Source organism: Balearica regulorum, chromosome 9, assembly GCF_011004875.1.
Source record: "Balearica regulorum gibbericeps isolate bBalReg1 chromosome 9, bBalReg1.pri, whole genome shotgun sequence".
NCBI classification, from domain to species: domain Eukaryota; kingdom Metazoa; phylum Chordata; class Aves; order Gruiformes; family Gruidae; genus Balearica; species Balearica regulorum.
The window spans coordinates 961,171-983,571 of record NC_046192.1 but is presented as its reverse complement, the minus strand read 5'-3'; the positions used below and the strand labels follow the sequence as shown (position 1 = coordinate 983,571).

Below are 22,401 nucleotides of genomic sequence, written 5' to 3'. Positions count from 1 at the left end.
AGCTCCTGCCAGGCTGACCCAGGGAAGGGACGCTCGTACAACCAGAGCATCACGTGAAAAACACAGTCTGCCCCGGAGCACGCACCCCGCGATTGCTCTGAAAAGCTGTAGTGCATCAAGAATATATTCAGCTCAGGAATTTTCTGCCCAGAGAGGTCCTGCAAAATTGACTATTTGCTGTGAAATGCAGGAACTGGCCGTTTTCGGCAGGGGAGATGTCTGGGTGGCAGCTCAGTATCCAGCCGTGCCCAGCAGCCCAGCTCCAGGGATGCCACACGTGGGATTGTCCCAGCCCCTAGCAGGTGTTTCCACCCAGATTATTGCCCTTCCAGAGCGAGCAGCAGGCAGGGCAGAGGTGGGTTTGGACACCTCCACAGCTTCTCTCATTTTTGGGCATCAGACGGGCCAATCTGCCCCCACAGAGCTCACAAGGAATCACATCACTCACCTAAGTGCCAATCACAACATTTATTTTTTATTATTGTTTCTACAAACCATAATTTTATCTTTAGGAATATTTCACAAAGACACAGAGAGGAGCCCGGGGATGCACTTGCTCACTCACACCACCTGCGTACCAGCTGCCTGGGTCTCGGTTTTTAACCACAGACACTTTGTGCACCATTTCTTTATGCCTCACTCACACAGAACCCAGGCTAAGCACTGCGTCCAGAGGAGCAGGGTCTCCTACGGCCACTGAACTCCCTTGCCCTGGAGCATTTTTAAATTCCTCTCCATGAACTGCCAGGTTCAGTCTGTGCAATTCAAGGACCTCAGTTTAACTCAAAGAACGCCAATTTTTGAGCAATATCCATTTAGTAACTTGAAAGATCAAAGCCTGCTTTCTCCTCATCCCAAGTTTCCAAGGCAGTTACTGGTTTATGCTTTGTTTTTATGGCTGCAAGAGACCCAGTCAGATTATTTCAAGTGCTGCATGATGCAATAGCCTGGGAGTTGCTCAAGCCTGCCCACGTAATGGTCCTGGCTTTCTGTAAGCTTCCTGGCAATACAAGACAGCCAGCAATTTATGCAAAAGTGTTAGGTTTTTCCCCCCCACTGAGCCAGCTTGAAACATTGCGAGCTCTCCAGGGAGACTTTCAAAGCTATTCCCCAAAGGAGCTCAGGGATTCAGACATCCTGCAAGGCCAGCTTGGCCGATTCCTTTGCGATGCTTTAAAAAAAAAAAAAAAAATAAAATCTCACCCTGCAGTAGGGACCAAATGGGCAGGACGGATGCTGGGTGGGACGAGCAGCAAAATCCTCCGCGCTGGGAAACTCGCTCCCAGGCGAGGGGCTGCAGGGACCCCCTTGGCCCCCGTCCGCGGCTCAGGCACGAGGCTTGGAGTTGTTGTTCTCCCCTTTGCTCTTCCGCCGCAGTTCGTCACCCTCCACGTGCGCCGCTGCCGCCCTCGCCTTGGGTATCTTGTATTTGCTCTTCTGGCTGTAGAGGAGGTTTTTCTGGAAGAGTCGTGGGATGTTGCCTTGGTACAGCAAGAGGGCAGAGAGCATCCCTGAAACAAGAGCACAGACCCTTCCCGCGTGCTGCATCGAGCATCTCCATCCTCCCCACGGCAGAGCAATGATTTTTCAGGCCCTTCCCACAACCTTCATCATAACCAAAAAGTAGCCCATCACCACCAAAGTCCCCACTGACAGTAACCAAAAGACCCTTGCTATATTACTTTAAGGAGAATTTAACCATTGTGTCCTTAATATCCTAGCGAGGCTTGTTTTGCCATAAACCACGTAGAAATTGGATTAAAAATACAGACAGCAAAGGGATGACTCGAGCGACAGGGAAGGGTGACAGAAAAGGACGCTCGGCAAGACCCAAGTTCAGCCCTTTGCCTTTGTACTATCACAGTTTGAGTTACGCGCAGTTATTTCTGCCTTGCCCGCTGCCCCCCACGCCAAGCCCTGCCCCCCCCGGTACCTCCCGGGCAGATCTCACCTGCGAGGGGCCCCAGCCAGTAAACCTGGACATAGTCCCAAAAGCTGCTCCCCGAGCAGCGGAAGGTGGCGGCTGTGGCCAGGGCAGGGTTGAAGAAGGCCCCCGTGAACGGCCCGGCTGCGTGGGAAGAGAAGCACCGCCATCAGTCTCGCTTGCAGCCTTTGAAAGACCGACAAAGAGCTGGACCAGGAGACCCTCAACCCCTCCTGCCTTCCAGGAGCATCCCTGTGTCCCAGCTCCGGCAGCTGCATCTCTTGGACTGCGTAACAGCAGCACACGGGGAAATCCCACGCCTGTCGCCCCGAGCTCTGCAGGAAGCAGAAGAGCTCAGCGCGGGATGGAGGGGTTGCATTAGGGCACGTTCCAGGATGGTGCTCTCAGTCTTGGGGCAAGCTACGGCTTCTCATGGGCCGACATTTCACCTGCTGCCTAGATATCCTAAACTGCCGCCTTCATCCCAAAATGAGTATTCCCCAAAAGAAGCAGAAAACAAACATCTTGGTAATCATTATCTCTCAAGTCCTAGAGGATGAAAAAGGGACTGTCCCTCCCCCATATATTAGGTATTTTTCTAAATGAGTTAGAAGGCAGCAGGTGCTGCTCACCTGTGTAGGTCAGGAAGGTGACGGTCGCTGCCAGGGCAGGGACCCGGCACGTCGGGTGACTCTGGCGCAACTTATAAAGGACAAGGTGGAAAAGGAAAGAGCAGGTGCCTTCCACAAAGGCAGCGTGGTGCAGAGAGGTGCGGATGGAGGAGCTGCACTCTGACGCTATCAGGTTCTGGATGAGGTGGAAATGCGTCAGCTCCCAGGACCAGTAGAGCTTGGTGACAGCCCAGCCCGTCCCAGCGCCCGCGCCCTGGGCCAGCAGCTTGGCAGCAGTTGCGGTGAGGTTGGACTCGAGGAGCAGGAACTCCTGGAGAGAGACGGTCGGGTTGGCGGATGCTCCATCGAAAGAGGCACCATGAACCACGAAGAGGAGGAAGAGCAGAGTCAGGACCACGTCTGGGCCAAAGCCACCACCCCACGGGCCGATCTCCACCAGCATCCGCAGCTCAAGGCAGCTTGTGCACAACTGTAACGAGCCCGCAAGTTCTCTGGCAAGGCAGCCGTACGCTCCAGGAGACAGAAACCTCTTGGAAATCCACCTGAGCGCCTGGCACACCCCGACGACCAGGAAAAAAAAAGCAATGGAGACATTCAGGCCAGCCATAGCAAAGGCTGCGCTTGTGGGGGGGGGATAGACTGGAAGGAGCAGAGAAACCTTCTGCACCTCCTCTTTATAAACCCATGCGTAAGCGAACGTGGCGCAGCCCGACAGGCTTGGGAAACGCCGCACGTGCTGCCCTCTCCTCTGCAGGGTGATGCCTGCTGCCACGGGGAGCCGGTGGACTCGCCCACAGCTGGCTCAGCCGACAAGTTGCTTGTCCCAGCAAGCAGGTCCTGGTGTTATGAGCCTCCAGCCCCCGGCATTCATAGCCGAGAGCCCGCGGCCGCTCCCCAGAGCTGCTCGGGTCTTGCAGAAGGAGCAAAAAAAGCTTCATTTCATTTCTACCTGGCACCACAAAACACAACCTACTGCCCCGATCCCAAAGGCTGGGACACGAGGGGACCCTTAGAGAGGCAGCAACCCATGGAGAGAGTTCACGTTTCTGGAGGGCAGAGCCACTCTAAGCTACAGCAAAGTCCCTCTTTGGCCAATTTGAAAGCCCGGTTTGCTTACTGCTTCCTATCCTTGTCTTGAGTAAGACCTCACCTCGTTTGGTGGTGGTGGCGGCACTAATTGCACATGCCATTGGTCTACAGGTGTCATTTTAGCGACAGTGACATTTCAGCTCCTCCTGCCGGTAACGCGTATTGGGCACAGCTTTCCCAAAACCCCCCTCCAAAGCCCACACCATCTAAACACATAAATACATTTGGGTTACACCTTAGAATACACGATGGAGTCGACAGCAAATGTAGGTGACAATGTACACCGCGTTTGCTCCAGCAGTTGCATCCCCTGCACCAGCTCCCACTAAGTCACTGGGGACCCCCCGGACTCCCACGGCTGGGGTCTGCGGGAAGGAAAGGGACGGTGAGCGATGGAAAAGCACAGGAGCGGCACAGGCCACGGCAGGAAGGGGGGCACGGAGCGTATAATGTCATATTATCAGGGACTCACAGTTAACAGAGCATAAACAATTCATTATCTGTCTCCTGGGTCGCTTACCTGCTCTGCGGCAGGAATTACACCACCCTGAGCCCGCGTTTCCCATCCCGACAGTCGGAAGAGCATCCCCTTCATCACCGGCATGCCGCAGGGTTAAACGTGCCCAGGGAGTGCCATAGAACGCCATTTTATTCCCACCACCCACCACCCCAGTCATTTGAGCTGGAAATGAGACATTTCCCAAGCAAGGAGAGGGACCACGTTGCAAACAGCCCATCGTCCAAGCCCTCCCCTCCTGCCCACCAGAACTGCCCTGGGGTTGACTGGCCTGCCTCAAAACATACCACAATTTGACCATTTTTAACCAATTTCTCTCTCTAAAAGACAGGGTAAGTGTGCATCTTTCATCTCAAATCAAAAAACAATCTTGCCGGAATAAAGGAAGATGAAACTTGCTTTAAGAGACTCATAAAATTAATATTTTTGGCCTCGTGAAAATTTACCGCTGGCAGTGGCAAAGTGCTGGTCAGACAAAGCAGAACAGACCACCAAAAACCCCCCCCAAAATTACCATCACAATCCAACTAGTTTCTTTCTGTCTTCCCTACTTTTGTGTTTCTCGAAAACAGAGAAACCAGCAGAGTTTTACCTTCAGAAACGAAACCTTACACGGACGCAGCCACACCAGCCCTGGAAGAGACACAGCAGAGGGGCGGGCGGGCTTGCACGAGGGATGCCACACATCTCCCCGCGCCACGTCTCAATCCCTCCGTCTCAGCCGTTGAGCAGAGTCCATCCAAATCAACAACAACAAAAAAAAAACCCAACAAAAAAAAGGGGTTAACGCGTGTCCCTTACACTAATATTTCTAGCTACTCTTGCAAGAGAAAGCTGCCACGTGCCGATGCCTAAAAAGCAAATGCGTTCTCGTCCCCTTCCTCCCAACACAGCTGTGACACAGAAAACATCGTAAAACTGGAAAACCTCCCAACATCTCTGCCTTCCCACAGGAACTGATTTTTCCCTTCTCCTTTTCAAGCATTTTAGAAGTTGGCCTTTAGGTTTTTTTAAAGACCCCTGAACATTTACGTCCTTTTTCCCGTCCATCACCTGTAATCATGCCCACGGCACATCCTGCAATTGTGGGACATTTCACCCAGGCTGGAGAGAGGAGCTGGAAGCTGTTGCTTATGAGGATAATTATGGGATAAAATAAGGCCAGTGAGAGATACGCAAGCGGCTCGTTTCCCATCTCGTGGTAGTGCTGGCAGCAGAAGGGGACACGCTGCGGGCTCGGTGCTTTGGGAGCAAGCAAAGGCAAAACCCCTTCAGGAGCCCACGCCGCTCCGTACGACTGCTTTTCTAGAAACAAAACTGTCTAAAAATTCAAATACTCCTGCAAAAAAACACTTTTCCTTCGGTTGGAACATCAGTGTCTTTTCTAAACCAAATTTGCTTTGGGCTCTCAAGAACAACAACAGCCTGAAACGCAGATATTTTAAAATGGGCATTTTTTAGCCATGGGATAGGAACAAGCTGGCATTTCCACAGTTAAATAAAATAAACACTCTCCAAAACCACTGAAGGGTAACAAAAGCTGAACAGAACCACCCTGGTTCCCCCTCGCCACACTATTTTCCCCCACAAAGAGGTAATAGCCCCAACTGAATACAGTTGTAAGGTTATTTAAGGAGAGTTTTACCAGGCGGAGGGGTGAATAAGAGCTTTCCAAGAGCCTCCTGTTATCAGCTGCTGCGACGAGGCAGCAGAAACCTGGCAGCAGGTTTCCTCCCACAGGCAGCCAGATGAAATGGGCTCAAGGAGACCCACGAGTTAATCGTGCTTTGTGAAAAGACCCGAATCCTTAGAATGAGCATTCGCTGGGGGCGGGGGGGAAAAATAACAAAGTTGGATCGTCCCTGGCTCTAGAAACCTTGAATTCAAGGGAGATGTTTGCCCCTAGCAATGTCACCAGCGAGGTCCATGCTCTTTTCCCAATCTATTTATCTATCCATCCTCCAGAGCATCCTGTGGAGATGCCCTGAGTCTCATCAGCATCCTCACCGTTGACTCGCAGTTATAACAAGCCAGATTCATTCTTCACAAGCCCTTCAGGAAACACCAGCAACTTGAATTTGTGCATTGAGACATACTGTCTCCTCTGCCAGTCCCATCCTCCTTTCTACCGACTCAATACCTCCAAAGCAGAAGTCTGGTGGCCTTTTACTGTCCTAAAAGAGAATGAGCAATCATTAACTTCCTGGTGGGCAAATCCCATTCAAATGGCAAAGAAAAAAATAAAAAAATCATCAGTCCCCACAGGTTGTTTCAATAATCAATAGGTAAATGGGATTTGAAATGAAGTTACGACATGCTGGAAGATATTCCCCCTGCAGACACTGGCTGGTGGACAGGAACGGGGAAAAAGCAGCAGCAGCAGCATCGAGAAGCTGCATCAGCACTGCCCTCCTCACCCGTAACAGACTGCAGATAGAGAAAATACAGTCACTGTTCTCGCTTGTTGGTATTTTCTCCCTTAAGAAAAACAAATAAAAATCCTTGCTTAGGCTGGAGTTCAAAGTAGGGGGAAAAAGCTCTTGGAAAAACCTGCTTCCTCCACACATCTGGAGAGCAACATCAAGCATTTAGCTGAGCTCAGCAGTTTCACATACCTTTCCTCACATGACTGATGGTTACTTTTATTAAAAACAATCTTCAGAGCAAAATGCAAGTTATAAAAATAGAGGGAAATGCAGCTGTCCAAATCCCTGGGAGCAGGCACTGGCAGACACCCGCTGTGCTCGTACACCAGTCAGGCGAACTGCACTGAAACTCAATGTTTCTCTGTGAAAATGCTAATTAGAAATGAAGATCCTCCGTTTTTTCAGCCACCCTGGTTTTAACCAGCGTGTTGCTGGTGCAGTCTGAATAGTTGTGCTCAGCTCTGCGGTAAACTCGCTGCAACCGAACAGCAGCCCTGAAAGGCAGAAATCATTGCCCCCGACTTTACTGCCTTGAAGACTAATGTTTTAACTACCCAATCCTGAATAAATAGATCCAAAAAGATGGGGCTGCTCTTGGTTTTAGTCTAGGCCTATGCAAGGGATGAGCAAGTCCACACAAGACTTAATAGGATGTATCAAGCAAGGACTAGCAACTTCCAACTTGTGCAAACCACACTCAGGCAAAACCCTGCTCTCCTTCAGGCAGCGCAAGTCCCGATATCCAGATAATCAGCAAGTTCCACCAAGCACCTTCTCCCTCCTCTTGTCGACCTTCCACCCCCCCGCCCCCCCATAAATTAAATGCAAAATCACTTAAATGCAGTGTTAGAGAACATCAGTTTAAATGCATAAAGGGTCAATTATATATAAAGACAAAGATACTACAACAAATTAACCTGAAGAGACAGTGCTTTGTGCAAAACAACATTCTCGTGTCTGGTTGAAAAGGCTTCTGAAGACGAGTGGTTTCTTCATTTCCCTTTGTCAGTGGTATGAGCAAAGCTTGTACAACATGCAAGAAAGGGGAACGGACGATTTCCCAATCACACATGGGAAACACACGACACGATGAGTCCTTGACATTCACAACCGAGGCAGAAACTTCATCTGGACTGGTCTCAACCCCAAAGTAAATTTGTTTAGATGTCCCGTTCTTTAGCTAGACTGCCACACCAACACGCCACAGCATTTTTTTTCATAGTTTCGATGAAAAACATGAGCAAGTCTCCACAGCCTACCAGAAGGCACCATCGACTCCATCCCAAGTCCTAGGCGAGCTGCTGACACCCAGCGTCCTCGCCCCGTTCGGCTCTGCCAGTCAAACGCTGACGGTGCGGAACCAAGAGCCACGTCTTCCAAGGAACCAGGACAGCTCGTTCCCCACGTTCCCTGTGCCGTAACGCTTATATGCGGGATACTGGATGATATTCACGGTGCAATAAAGCAGTCTTGTTCGGAATAGTTAGTGGAACATCGTCATATTGCCACGATTGCAGTTTACTGGCCCATCAGTCCCACCCCAGTGGCTACCAAAAGGCTACCTTACGGTGAATGGATGGTGGAAGAGGCAACTGTGACGAACTAGGCTGGTCTTTGCTTCACACCCTTTGCAAGGAGAACAACGGATCTCTCTTCCACGGCAGGTGAAGAGGGTGTTTTCAGAGCCGCTCTCCACCAGTCAGCGATCCGGACCATTTTGTGGGAGGCGTAACCGTCTGCCAGCAGCGCGTGGCAGCAAGGAAAGCTTGCGGTTATCGTGAGGTTGGTACAGACACTGGTGAGGAATCAGATCTTTTAAAAGAAACAGGCTAGTATAGCATAAAATGATATCCATCATAATTAAAGCATTCGTAAGAACCTTAATTACAAATACATTCTGTTAATCTCATTAAGACATCTAAACCTGGACTCTTTTCAGCTACTCTTGTCTTAGAAGGTATAAAACTCATGACGGGGAAGGGGGGAAAACACCCAAATGTTTTTTAAAAGTTTATTTCTAGCCCTGAAAGAACAGTTATTAAAACAAAGTCAACAAATACAGTAGTTAATATTGCAGTAACAATTAAATAACATAACGGGATTAAATTACACAAAAGGCAACATTAAAATCTGAAGACAGTTAAAAAAATAAAAAGAAAGCTTGCACCTACTTCCATTTCCATTGACAGCGTGAGGAACAGAGGGGAAAAAACGGACCAGAGACATTTATTTATTCAACTCCAGCCGGAGAGACCCTTAACAACCTTCTTGCTCCCTCCCCAGCCCATCCACCGTCCCCCAGACACAAGGACGGGGCCTTTCCCATCTGCTCCAGCCACACATTTACATCTCCCTGCACCGGGGCGGGGGGAACAAGCCTACAATTAGTCTCATTAACACCTAAGGCAGGTCAAAGTGCACATTCCCAGCGCCACGGTTGCTTTTAACGAAAAAGTCTGGGTTTTATTCTATGCTGACAAGAAAATCCCAGGAGTCACACAGTCCCTACACACTTGCAACTCAGCCATAAGCCGCCTGGCTCCATATACCCAACTAACCACACCGCTGCACACTACACTTCATATGTATCACATCCATATTTGATTAGGATCTGACTCAGGATCCCGAGAGAGCGCAAATCCCAGCACTTGCAGATGCAATCCTTCCCTTACCACCATCTACTCAAACTGGCGCAGGTGAACAGCCCTGCAGCAAGTTTTAAGGGCATTAATCTGCTCCCTTCAGGGGGGGAAAAAAAAAAACCAAACACAGCTTGCATGTTTTCATCTTGCAGACACATCCAGCTGACAGAAAAGCAATGCCCGACCCACCAGGGCACAAAAACACAGCGCAGCAACCTCCTCCTGGCTCTCCTCTCCTGCCAGCTCCATCTCTGACCCCGATTTCTGGCAGCGGGGGGTGGGAAACTTCACCACGTAACAACGAAATTGCCGCGTGGGGAAGGGGAGGTGCGGACGCTTCTCAACTTCAGAGCTAAATGCCATTGCAGGTCACTCAGCAAGCATCAAGGTACATTCTGGTAACTTCTGGGCTGGGCCAAGTTTTGTGTTCTAAGACGGCTGAAAGTTTGGAAATTATCTCCTAAGTAGACTAAATTGGACAAATTTTGTAACACATGTTTTAAACCATTCTCATTCATCAATAAAAGTGAACTAATAAGTTAAAATTACTTACGATTCCTTGTTTTTCTATTTTAAAACCCCCTACATTTAATCACAAGTTATCTTACTGTCTGGATTGTGCCATCAAAAAATAAAAAACACAAAAAAGAAAGAAGGAGGAAAGAAAAGCTCCCAGTTTAACTCTGGCACAAGGAGTTTCACAAAGTCCACTGCCAGCAATGGACAAAGAGGGAATCATTGGTATGACAGGGTTTTTTATTTTTCTCAGCCAAGCCTCCTCGCTACTTCATTTGATCAGGGAGCCAGACGCACTCAAACCGGGTGGGCTTTTTTCCCCACCATTACACAGTGTTTACAGCGTCCATGGCTCATAACACATTTTGCCTGGGAAACGCATCTAGACTTACTTGCCTGGAATGAGACACTTCCTGGAATTTAAAACCATAATCTTACACTTACAGCTAGAGGGATTTATTCCTCTGACGGAGCGGTTAATTTATCCAATGCAAATTTTGATGACCACACAAGCTGAATGCAATACTGGAGCACCCTGCACAACACGGCATCTGGTTGGTACCACACCATTTCCTAGAAGCCAGCGAGTCGCAGCAGATGCTGCCAGACCCCAGCCCCGCTTTCCCTCCATCGTTAACACAAACAGCCTCTGCTGTTCTGGCTGGCCACTCTCTTGGCTGGAAGTTGGTTTTGTCATACCTTGGCTACCAGTCCCCAAAATGTAGTTATCTCTATTGCTATACAAGCACTGAAATTATCTGAAAATTACTTCTATCTTCTGCCAGCAATGCTTGTAAAATTGTGCAAAAAATTTTTATTCAGGGTCCTCTGTCCATACCCAGCCATAACCCTCTCGTCCCAGGTCCTGCCCCACTGGGAATGCAATTAAAATCCCACTAAAGTAATGGTTGTTCTTTCACAGAACCGTTTGGCACATTGTAACTACAGTTGGCTCTTCGTTAAACCGCAAGTAGAAATGCACGTACTGTAACACTAGAAGAAGCCGGGGGACAGGCTCTTCTACACTTGCCCATGGTAACATCCCAAGAACTCAACTGCTCAAGTTGCTCACTGTCCTTCAGAGGGAGGCACTTTTTCTTGCATTGAATGTTTGATTTCAGACATTCCAGCTGGTACAACGTCTTGAGTGCGGAGGGATCGGTGTGACACATCACGGCTCCTCAGCCTAGAACTGGCCAGTCAAATAAGCCCCATGGATGTCCAACGGCACTATTCTCCCCTCTCAGCTTTCGTCTCCTCAGAACCACGCTTTGGCATTTCCAGGTGTTTATGATCTTCTGTTGGAATCATATTTTTAAAAATCCTGTATTTTCAGTGTCCTCAGATCTGGCATTATTTGTTCTTCAGATTTCATTAGTACAAATGGAGCACATACAAAATTGGAAAAAATAGCTCTAATACTTAAATTCTGACAACTCCATAGGTTGATGCATTATTTGCTTGGGGGGAAAAAATTACAACATATACAAAAATGTATTTGATACAAAGAAGGGAAATGTAAAATAAAAAAGTCAAAGGCACCAGCATAACTTCCAAAGCCCAAGTCAGAGCAGATACAATACACATTTTTGAACCACCCACCGCACCAAGCACATTATCCCTTAAGCTTCTGGCCAGCAAGTCTAATGGGGGAAGAAAAGGAAAAAAAAAAAAAAAAAAAAGAGCAGACAGGAAGACAGCTGGAATTTTTTTCTTGCCCTGACTATAGCTGATCATTTGATCATAAATAAAATATCTGACCCCTACCTACATATCCATAAACAGACATCCAAAGACTTGACCAATCATTAAGTTTCTACAAAGAGGCCACATCTTTGATTAAAAGTCCACAGAGCACAGGCATATGAGAAACAGCTGAATCTGTTTCTCTTCTCTCTGAATCTCTTCCCCCTCTCTCCATATTCATTTTAAAAAGCAAAACACATCTCAATACGATTTCTTAAGTAGCCAAGTTGTCAATTCTACAGTACAGTAACAGCTAATCTGTAAAAGAAACGAGGGGCAAGATGTACCTTCACATTTGTCACACCTGCCATGAATCTAGTCATATCAGAGCTTGCTAGAGCAATTTAAAAGTAAACAGGTAGAGGGGAGGAAGAGGAGAGTGAAAGAGATCAGCAGGTAAAATTAGTACTGCTCTCTGAAAGCTTGAATCTGTCATTCAAGTACTGAAAGTACCCAGAAGGGTACAATGAATGGGAGCTGTTACAGCAAAGTTGTTTAAAACCCTTAAAACCCAGGGCACAGTAAGTGGCATTTCTGGGCTGTCTACAGAAAAGGGGAAAAAAAAAAAAAAAAGAAGAAGAAGAAAAAAAAAGGCCAGTAATTCAGTCCTCAATTCCTTCTGGACCCCAGACAGGGATCGCTAGAATCACCACGATTTGTTTTGGGTGTCTTCTGGATGAGAGTTTCTTCCCTTTTGCAGATGTTTCCCCCTGCCCCCAAAATCCCTTCCCTCCCCCCAGAAGTGTAACAAATTTCATATATTATAAAGATTTGTAAAATACAAACAAACAAAAAAAAAAAAAGGATGAAGGCTGTGGCAGTAACGTTAGCGGTTACTCTTCATTGCTTCTTTGGCTGCCAAGATCAGTGGCGTCAAGCTAGACAGAGGTTTGGCCAGTTTCAAGAAGGGATGCTGCCAGGGAGAGAGAAACACAGTAAATTAGTGAAAAACGCAGTTTAAAAAGCCAGTAAAAGCCGTATTTCTACACAGCCCTTTTCATTCTAAGATATGAAAAGCAATGCAAATGCTATCAATACCCAGCTCCTGAAGGGACAGATCCAGAGCACTTCACGCCTGATAATCATCCCTCCTTGCCCCAAAAGAGCCTAGGCCTTTCCTTGTCCAGTAACTCACTACAAAGAGGTTTCCTGCTCAAATGTCTTCTCTCAGTCCCGTTCTGCTCACTTCAATAGCTCTATTACAGCAAGTTTGTAAACTGTCGGATGCTTTAGCAGTGGCAGAATGAAGGCACAGATTACTGATGGAAAGACTTCCGAGAACTTATTACAATCTTTGCTGACCGTAGTTCCTAACTAGTCTCCCCTAGAATCCTCAGGAGAAAACACAAAAAAAGAGGGTGCCAGTCTACAGTGTGGTTTATCACAGCCTGACCTTAATCGTGGCTTCCATATCTCAGACCGTGAGAAGCTGATTCTCACCTGTAGCAATTCTTTGGCTGATCCTCTTTTCTCTACATCCATCTCCAAACATCGGTTCAAGAAATCCCGGAATATCGGGGACAGTTTCTCGGGGTTCTGCAGCTCTGGTGTGCCATTAGTTGCTATCAAATATAAAGCCTGTAAAATAAGGAATATTGTATAACCAAGGCAAATCTTTAAAAGATGCCAAACTGATCTGGCTGGCGGCAATCCCTTAGTCTAGATGAGAAAGGGCTCTGCAACCTATTTCTCTCCCTGGTGAGATGAAAACTAAGAATGCTACAATTCTACGCAGTCGTGACCTATTCTTGCTAGTAGCAAAACAACATTGAAAATCTTTTGGCAACAGATACTTATGTTGGCAAAGAAAACAGCAGATTCTGACACAAGCAGCATTTTTCATAACCTAATGGATTTAATTTCCCTAAACTAGCACAGAAGACTGAGTTGAAAGTCCAATGTTTTAGTTACAAGCAGGTATTCATCTTCTAAATAGAAAAAATCAGGGTCGGGCTAACTGCAAATTCAAGACAGCTGTCTTCCTTTTGGAGGAATTTTCTTGCAATGATGAAGCTTGTTGGGTTTTTTCATTTCATTTTCTTTTTAATGTAGATACTATTAATGAACAATTACTGTTCCTATGGTAAACGCCCGCAAACAGTTCTAGCTGCTTACCCTCAGGGGATTTTCATTGAGGTACGGGGGTTCTCCTTCCACCATCTCAATAGCCATGATGCCCAGAGACCAGATATCCACTTTAGGGCCATATGCTTTCCGTGTGACCACTTCAGGAGCCATCCAGTAAGGAGTTCCAACCATAGTGCTGCGCTTGCTCTGCTCTGGGGTGATCTGAGCACAGAAACCAAAGTCGGCTGTAGGATAACAGAATTTTAAGAAGTTAAATTGGTGCACCCTAAGTAAGTGGGCTTCCTAGAAGACTTCTCTATTACTACACATATATTTGACTCGTCCACGCTTTGGGGGTGTCTCCTTTTTCAATTCCCCCCACTATATTTGCCATATTACAAAATCCAACGTGCAAGATAGATACAAAACCTCAAGTGTTTAAGCAGGGCAGACGTCTGTGGAATGAAGATAACGTTTTTTGTCCTCTGGAAAAGCGACGCAAGTATTACCCTGTAGAAGAACAGTATTCTGCCCAGTCCTCAAGATTCCTAGACTGGTAACAGCCAAAAAAAATAAAATCAAGCAGAACACAGAAGGCAGGTGCTCTGTGCATGACTTGTTCTACAGCCTGATCTAGAAAACATGAATCCACAAACCACGGCTTCTGCCCTGCTAAACAGATTTAATTTGTGCAGCTACTGAGTTCAACATTTCACAGCAATTTGGCCATCCAGTACAGGTACTACAGCTGACAGAGACATGGAAACAAAGCTTCAGATAAGCAAAGCACTACCCCACTCAGCAGAAGGAACCTGGACAAACAAACCTTTCCACAAGGTAACTATTGAACAACCACACTCAAGAAAACGAGAAAAGTCACCTATTCCTATAGCCTTCAGGTGCAGCAGCAATGCATGTTCCATCATGTTACTTTATCCAGCTGCAGCACTCCCACTTCCCAGGCATGTAAAGCATCAATAAGAACACAGTTAAGGCAGGAGACAGATTTTACCTTATCATTGACACTAAGTTTGAGAGAGAAACAGAGAGAAAGAGAGAGAGAATTTAAAATTGAGAGAGAGAGAGAGAATGTAAAATTTTGAGTCAATTTTGAAAGCGTTATGTCACGCAGTGCTGACAAAAGAGCCAGTCATGAAAGTGCTAAGTTGTACTGAGAGGACAATTTAAGAAAGAACTGCCCCCACCCAACTGTCAAGATGCTGCCTAAAAAAAAAAAAGGGGGGGGGGGGGGGAAGGAAGAAAAAAGAGAAGAAAAAAAGAAAGAAAGAAAAAAAATTCCAACCTATAGCAGCTACCAAGTTCCTCATCAGCCCTTCTTGGCCTTTATCAAGGTGTCATACTCAACTCAAAGCACAGCTTATTTCAATGAACACACCAGAGAAGCAGCAGCAGTATGTCTCCTGACCTACCAACCTTCAGCACCATGCCACGCCAGCACGGAGAGAAAAGACAGCCAAGATGTAGAACCCAGTTCCACCAACTAGTACCGTGTGTAGGTACGCAGACGGATGTCTCTTACTTCTTCTGTCACCAGTCTCCCAGCAGCCAGACTCCCCCAGAGATGGGGAAGGTCTTGAAAAGAAGATGGAACTTTTTCCACCCTCCACCCTAAACAACTGCTAGAAGCTCTATAATCATACAGCCAAAGAAGGGCTGATTGCAATACCTCCCCTTCATATAGGGCATTTTCACAGCTAACTCCTGTTTTCTCCTGTCTCTTCCTCCTCCTCATCTTCTCTCAATCTCCTGGGGCCAATGCTTCTACATATAGGCTGCTAACCCTGTCCTTTCACCTCTCAGCTTTGCTTTGACAGCTTTTTTGTGCCTTCTCCAGCTAACTCTTCTCAGCCACTTCCTCTACGGTAACTATTCACTTATGTTTAGCCTCTGAACCCAAACAAGTTGTGCACAAACACATCACTCCCTTAAAAATAAAAAAAACCCTCCTATGCAAGCAAGCATCCAACAATGCTAGTCAGCAAATAGGGTACCTTACAATCTTTCTTCACGCTCCATCTCATAACCAATATGAGACTGCAAACCATCTAGAGTAAGAAATATTGCTAAGATCCATTTCATGGCTTTTTTAACTCCTACCCAACTGTAAAAACACCTTCCCTTAATTCTTTGCTCGCTTTATGCTTTGCACATTCCTACATACCAAGAAGTCAGATAATTCACCTCCCTCTCAACAGCCCTGACAGCCCCTTCATGTGGTTTCACATTTTTGGTTGCCACAGACATTTACACACACCAGAACCTGACTTGCTGTACACAAGTCCATGCACGCATAACAATTACCTGAAAAGCAAGTAATTTCTTTTGTCATTTCATGATTAGATTAATGAAAGCGTGTTATACTTTCAGTCCAAGAAAAGGAGGCCCAGTACAGGCACAGCATAAGACTGCAATATAAATGGTAAATAACATACGTTACTGGTTTTTTGTATTATTGGCCTTCTAATGAAGAGGGCAGAACATTAAAAGCAAGTCATGACAACCTGAAGAGACTAACAAAGCAACTGCAGTTAGCTGCAACTTTTCTCTTGCAATCATTCGTATCTGTTTGGCTGCATGGTGTCAGTTACTTCATATTTACCAACGTATTCATGTGGCAACAGGTTTGCTTCAACATCCTTCCGGTTTAACACGTTCACAGCTTTTTAGTCTTAGGGCCCTCAGAATTTCAGTACCTGCTACCTGTGAGTTACTCATTTTATATCACAGAATGAATTTCTATTACTCATAGTCAATGAAAATTGACCTCAAATTTCCCTGCCATCTCACACTCTCAGAGCCAAAGTTTACACAACAATTTAAATAATTGTCTGGTACTCACTTAGTTTAACTGATCCATCCATTCCTAACAGCACGTTGTCACTCTTAATGTCTCTGTGGATGACCTGGTTGGCATGCAGGAACTCAAGCGCTTGCAAGCACTGAATGGAAGAAAAAAAAAATAACATTCAGCATATGGAAACACAATTTGTTTCCGTGAACACAAAGTCAAAAACAATGCTTGCACCCTCAGCCAGTGGTGAGTGCAGAAATGTAACAGGTATTATTTAAAATAGCCAGTAGAGGAAGCTCTTGTGCTAAAAAATACCCGCCATTTAACCATGGAGCTTCTCTGCTATCTTAACAAACCCATAAATTACACTTCTCGTCATCCAGTCATCACCCAAAACACTCCCAAGAATCCCAGATGTTAATTCTGGTACATCCCACAAATTCTAGAGGAACCATAAGGGATTAAGTGACAGCTTTTTAGCATGAAGTCTCACCAACAGGAATTGGTGAGATTTCATTCTTAACATGCATGCAGCTTCTCCCACAGTGAAGGCTGTAAAACCTCTTCATTACAAAAGTCACTAATACTGTTTTTGCACTGGTTTTAGATTACAACCTTTTACATTAAGTTTCTGCCTAAAAACATAATGAAATTTAGTTTTGCTACTTGAGAATAAAAGGCAAAAAACAACTGTAAGATTTTTCTCTCTTAACATAAGCAGAACATTCACCATTTGCAACTTGGCGTGGATGTAGTCCCCAGGGAGTTTTCTGTGACTTTTTTTCATTTGCTTTAGCAAAGTGGCACTGATTTGCAGAATGAAACGTATCTAACATGCTGGGCAGCAGAGTTTTGATGAAGTACAATAGTTCAACATTAGACTTTTTCCTCAGGAAAGTTAATTACTGTTACAGTAAATAGTTACATTTGTTTCTCTGCTTCCAGCTCCTGTTTCTCAGGAAACCATTACCTGTCCATACACGTTAATGCACAAGTTTGCTTTCCATTCCCTCCCCTTTGCGTGAGTCACCAAAAGCAGATGTCACGTTGATGTAGTCAAATGGGGTTTTTAAAAGCCTAAGTTTCTCCCGCACAGCAGATAATACAAATACTTCTCCTTCTGCCATAATAAAGCATGCCTGAGCTGGATGCCAGCACCCTGACTCAGGGCAGAAACCACTGATAAGTTGTGACCTCAGCTATTTCTAACTCTTCCATTTGAAATCTTACTGCAACCTTAAAATTATTCCACTACAATCTTCTGGAGAATTATTTTTCTGAGAAATCCATAAAGAAAGCTTAACTAACACAGAATGCTAGATGTCACACACTATGAAAACTACTAAAATGAGAAACTTCTTCATTGCTCTTCCTTGAACTTCAGTCCACATTATTATCATCTTTCTGTTAACACTGTCACCAGGACTAGGTAACCCAGGTACCAAACCCGAAATCTTTAGTTGCTCCACCACCTAACGCTCCCAACCACCCAGCTCAAAACTGCCATAGTTCTTGTGGTGTTACAACTTGCAAACCCCCGAATCTCCGAGTTAAACTCATTTTGTTATTTTCTGCAATTTTAATATTGATTCCTGCTATTAGTCATTCTTCCTAACTCAACAGCTCCAACAGCAGTCATTGATATTAGTCCTAACCATAAAATCTAGGGGAACAGAGTGCACCTTCACTCCTCTACCCATCAGCTATAATACTCACCTCTCTGCAAACAGCAGCAATCTGTGCTTCATCCATACACGTTTCTGTGACCACATCTGTTAGTGAGCCCCCAGCTAGATACTCCATCACCACAAACAATTCATCTCCTACGAGGTAACTACAAACAGAAAATGAAAAGCATGCCCGTTTGCCATCAAGAAATCGAGAAATGAAAAATGACTGATAAGAGCTGGTCAAATGAAATGATTCATGAGCACTTCAAGACAAACGGTAAAGAAAGTTAATCTCTGGAAAGTAGCCCGAAATGCAAACGCTGACAAGAAAAGCTGTGTGCCGCTTACTACCTAAATGAGCAGGATAACACCCTACACATCTCATACACAAGTGTTGCTCCAGCTGTGCTCTTGTCCACCACTGATCCCCAACTACATGTAGCACTGCATTAATGACAGAAAGCGGCTTCTTACTTAATCATCAAGACTGTTCCCTAGAACAGATAGCCTTTTTTTTCTTTTTTTTTTTTTTAGGTGACAGTCTCAATACAGTCTCATTTATTTATAAGACCTTTAGGTACAGGCAGTCCAGGTCTGCGTATCAAGTTAAAACCTCTTGAAACCCTTGGGGACAAAGGAATCAGCCAGCTGTCTGCATTTACCTGTCCAGGAAGTTGACTATGTTGGGGTTCTTTAGCTCCTTCATTACCAAGATCTCATTAATAATCAACTCCTTCTTGGGCTGTTTCTGCAGGTTTATCTGTTTAATAGCAACCTGAACAGGGCAAAAGAAAACAGCAGTCACTCAAACCTCAGTATCAAAACCTTTTGGTTACTCTTAATATGGTGAAAAGTTAGAAGAAATTCTGTATCAGTATTGAAGAAGTTTAGCACAGCTGGCAAGTTACTTCTTTATCAGCATACAACTTGATGAGTATACAACTTGCACCCATAGCCAACATCGTCCTCTTGCAGCTGAAAAGATCCACAAAGAATAACAAAGGCCAGAACAGACAGCAAAGGAAACATTCAGGAAATAAAAAGATACTCACCCAATTTCATATTAGCAGGCCTAAAGCAGGAGAGAATCGTGTAGCAACCACGAGAGAGAGCATAAGCCTTCCAATACAAGGCAAGGCAATTTGGTTTTCTGTATTCTAACCAAATTAGTGTTTGTGTATAAGGAATGCCAGGAGGCAGAAGGAATTGCTCTCAAAGCAATTAAAGCAATGAATTTTCCCAGAGAGAGAAGGGAAGATAAAGAGCTATCTTGTCCAGGAAATAAGCTAACAAGGATAACTATTCCAGATTTTAAAATGTCCCAGTTATGTTAGTTGCAACACTTTGGGGAGGCAGTTCGGAATTTACAAGATAACCTATCCGTTCAAAACCAAATGTAAGAACCAATATAACCTTGTAGAAATGATCGCTAGCGTATTGCCAAAGACATTAAAAAAAGAAAATCTGTGGCATAGAATCACAAAATAACTATGATTGGAGGGGACCTCTCAAGGTCATCTGGTCCAGTTCCCTTGCTGGGAAATGGAGCCAGCAAAAATGGAGCTTGCCAAAATGGAGCAGGTTGCTGAAGGTCTTGTGCGACTGAGTTTTGAATAGAGATCTCAATGAGCAGATATTCTACAGCCTCTCTGGGCTCCTGTCCCACGTTCAACCATCCTAACTGTGAGGGCAAAAAATAATTTCTATTATCTAGACAGAATTTCCCTTGGGGCAATTTCTGTCTGTTACCTCTTGTCCTGTCATTGCATAGCTCTAAGATGAGTCTAGCTCCACATTCTCTACACCTTCCCATTACGGAGTTGAAAACAGCAATAAAATCCTCCTTTGGCCTTCTGTTCTCACTGCTGAACAGACCTAATTCTATCCTCAGACAGTAAGCACTGAGGAAGCCAGAGTACTGCATCTGTTTAACGCATGAAGACTGCAAGCAATCAACTGTTAGCACACCTGCCTGACAAGACGCAGAGGAGGCCTAAGGAACTGAATTACAAAATTTAGTCTGCAGTCAATAAGAGAACACAAAGAACCACAGTGGGCAGAAAGCAAATCAAGAGACAAGGTATTGAGATGACTGAAAGGCTCGTGTTTTATCAAGATGTGGTGCTCCACTACAGTACCGGCAAATGTGGTTGCTGCTGAAAGGGCAATTACTGATCAGTGATCGAAGGAATGGCTCCCTGAAGACATTTAAAGGAAAATTAAGGAATTCTGAATTTAAAGAGAAGCAAGTAATTCCTACAACTTTAGTCCCGGGAACCAGAGATGGCAAGCATGCAGAGTATTGCTGATGTTACCAACTTTACCAGGCGCGTTTGGAGGCATTAAAGAAGAAAAGCAAAGAGCAGGATGTGGAGAAGGCATTCTAACTACAGCAAAGAATCATACGGGGCAAGCTGTTTCCATACAGGCGCATCCATCACCTGTACTGAGAGGGGAGTAGAGAACAAATGTGCAAAGACTAACAGTTTTATTTCTGAAAATGCAGGACACCATTGCCCACAATTCTTGAAGGATAAACTGTTTTCAAAACCCGTTTCTGGAACACCTCACTCCCTCTGCTTTTCACTGGAAAGACAAAACTCTATTTTTAGCTTTCATCATCTGATTACTACAGAACAAGGCACACACTGTTACAAATGACTGTGACAAACATTCTTCTGGGAGGTGATAGCAGAGATGGGAGACACAGAAAGAAATCTAATCAAATCATTTCGACCACATACACAAGAACATTTATACAGAAAAAGTATTTTCATTCCAACAAACACAGAAATCTTACCTCCTGCCCTGTTGCCACATCAATAGCTGTGAAGACTGTACCTGAAGCCCTGTGAAGAAAAGGAAAAATGTTACAGCCACTTGCCTCTCTCTGTGTAAGAAACATGCATGTGAACAGACAAATCACAAACACAAAATTGTGTCAGCTTTCAGTGTTGCAAGAGCTTTATCAAAAAGACGACTATTAAAAGCAAGTGGTATCATAGAAATGCCAGCTGGTCCACACAAAACGAAATAATCTCAAACACGCTCTCTTCTGACACCAGCTATGGCTCCTGCTTTCAGGATGCCTAAGCCCCCAGAACTTGAGCTGCTCCGATCAGATAAGTTGGGCAGCCCCTTCTCTGGCAGGTACTTTCATATTCCACCAGGGGCAGCCCACCCACAAACAGACCTATTTGGAAAATATACAGTAGGAGTTATGCATATATATATATATATATCATGAAAGCTGGAAAAGCTATAACTTGTACATATGTTTTTTCTCAGGAGGATTCAGAGGACCACTAGAAGAATAACCTAGTTAAAGCAGTATTGTTAGCTTAGCACACAGAAAGCATTCTGATGTGCCCTTGTGCTATTCAGCAGTCATATCTCAAAATGGATGAACGCATCTTACCAGGAGAGGAGAGGACTAGATATACCCACAGAGAAGTCAGAGCTACGCTTTTGCGTTAAAAGACACAATTCAAAGTTTCCACCACTGGTGGAAAGCCTTCACCATCTGCTTAATACAGCTAACATTTCTGCCTGCTTCAGTAAGCGGTAGCTACGCAATAGCATCCCATAGAGAACAGTATGCCGCTTTTAACACTGGTTCACTGGGAATAAAAGTTGGGATGAACACTTACCCCTGCCCGATTTTTTCATATCTGTTGTATTTTTTCTTGGGATCTCCTATGCTCACAATAGTGCCTAAAAAAAAACCACAAACAAAAAACTAGTCAATCCCACTGTTCCCCTTTAGTAGGGCTGGCCTGGCCAAGACACCTCCAAGAGGGGTCAGCTCAAGTAGTAAAGGCTGATGCATGAACAGCCAAAGCTTCCTGACTCAGCTCCAGTTGCAAATGGCCCAACCTCAGACAATCATTATGCTAGGTCATACTCTTAACAAGACAGATCATGCTATTTCCCCTGGTATCTCAATTGAATGGTAGTCTTCTGTGTAGCAAATGTGGTTATGGCAAATCCATGAGCTCAGTCTAGTCCAGAAACTAGTCAGTTCTTGACTTACACGCAGGAATACTAATATGGAGAAAAATTATCTTCAAGATGATTATGAACAAGCAACAGCGAAACTATTTTGTGTTATCACGGTTGTATTATACATGCAGATCACATTATCACAACCAAACTTCAATCCAGAAAAACTGTTCTACAGGTTTTTTTACCCAATAGTGCTCTGAAGCGTATAAATCGGCAAAACTTCTGAATGCAGCACTGTCAGCTACTGTCTGACACGAAATGAATCAAGCACAGTATTCACACAACTCTTACACAAAAATAAGGGTGAGGGTAAAATTCCTTCCCTGTCTTAAAGCCTTTGTTTATCTGAAATAAA

The 22,401-nt window shown here is 45.1% G+C and overlaps 2 protein-coding genes across 8 annotated transcripts in view; both read right to left on the bottom strand.

Moving 5' to 3' along the window:
* Positions 1–458: 458 nt before the first annotated feature.
* Positions 459–3,292, bottom strand: LOC104637046 (aquaporin-12). Of its 2 annotated transcripts, XM_075760705.1 has the most exons (3): positions 2,557–3,203; positions 1,952–2,068; positions 459–1,511 (listed from the first exon to the last, which is right to left on the bottom strand). In XM_075760705.1, exons 1-3 carry the CDS (start codon positions 3,161–3,163, stop codon positions 1,327–1,329), a joined length of 909 nt encoding a protein of 302 aa, XP_075616820.1. In that variant the 5' UTR covers positions 3,164–3,203; the 3' UTR covers positions 459–1,326. The 2 variants fall into 2 exon arrangements, with proteins under 2 accessions (XP_075616820.1, XP_075616819.1); XM_075760704.1 differs by lacking the exon at positions 1,952–2,068 and having other exon boundaries at positions 2,557–3,292.
* A 4,135-nt stretch (positions 3,293–7,427) lies between these two features.
* The window catches only part of PAK2 (p21 (RAC1) activated kinase 2), a 47,442-nt gene continuing 32,468 nt past the window's right edge, over positions 7,428–22,401 (bottom strand). For all 6 annotated transcript variants that reach the window (XM_075760694.1, XM_075760696.1, XM_075760697.1 and 3 more), the window contains 8 exons: positions 21,692–21,755; positions 20,842–20,890; positions 18,704–18,816; positions 18,088–18,205; positions 16,420–16,519; positions 13,608–13,804; positions 12,933–13,070; positions 7,428–12,405 (listed from right to left, as the gene is read on the bottom strand). In XM_075760694.1, the coding sequence (XP_075616809.1) occupies positions 12,319–12,405; positions 12,933–13,070; positions 13,608–13,804; positions 16,420–16,519; positions 18,088–18,205; positions 18,704–18,816; positions 20,842–20,890; positions 21,692–21,755 (866 nt within the window). In that variant the 3' untranslated portion in view covers positions 7,428–12,318. The remainder of the gene's footprint in view (positions 12,406–12,932; positions 13,071–13,607; positions 13,805–16,419; positions 16,520–18,087; positions 18,206–18,703; positions 18,817–20,841; positions 20,891–21,691; positions 21,756–22,401) is intronic.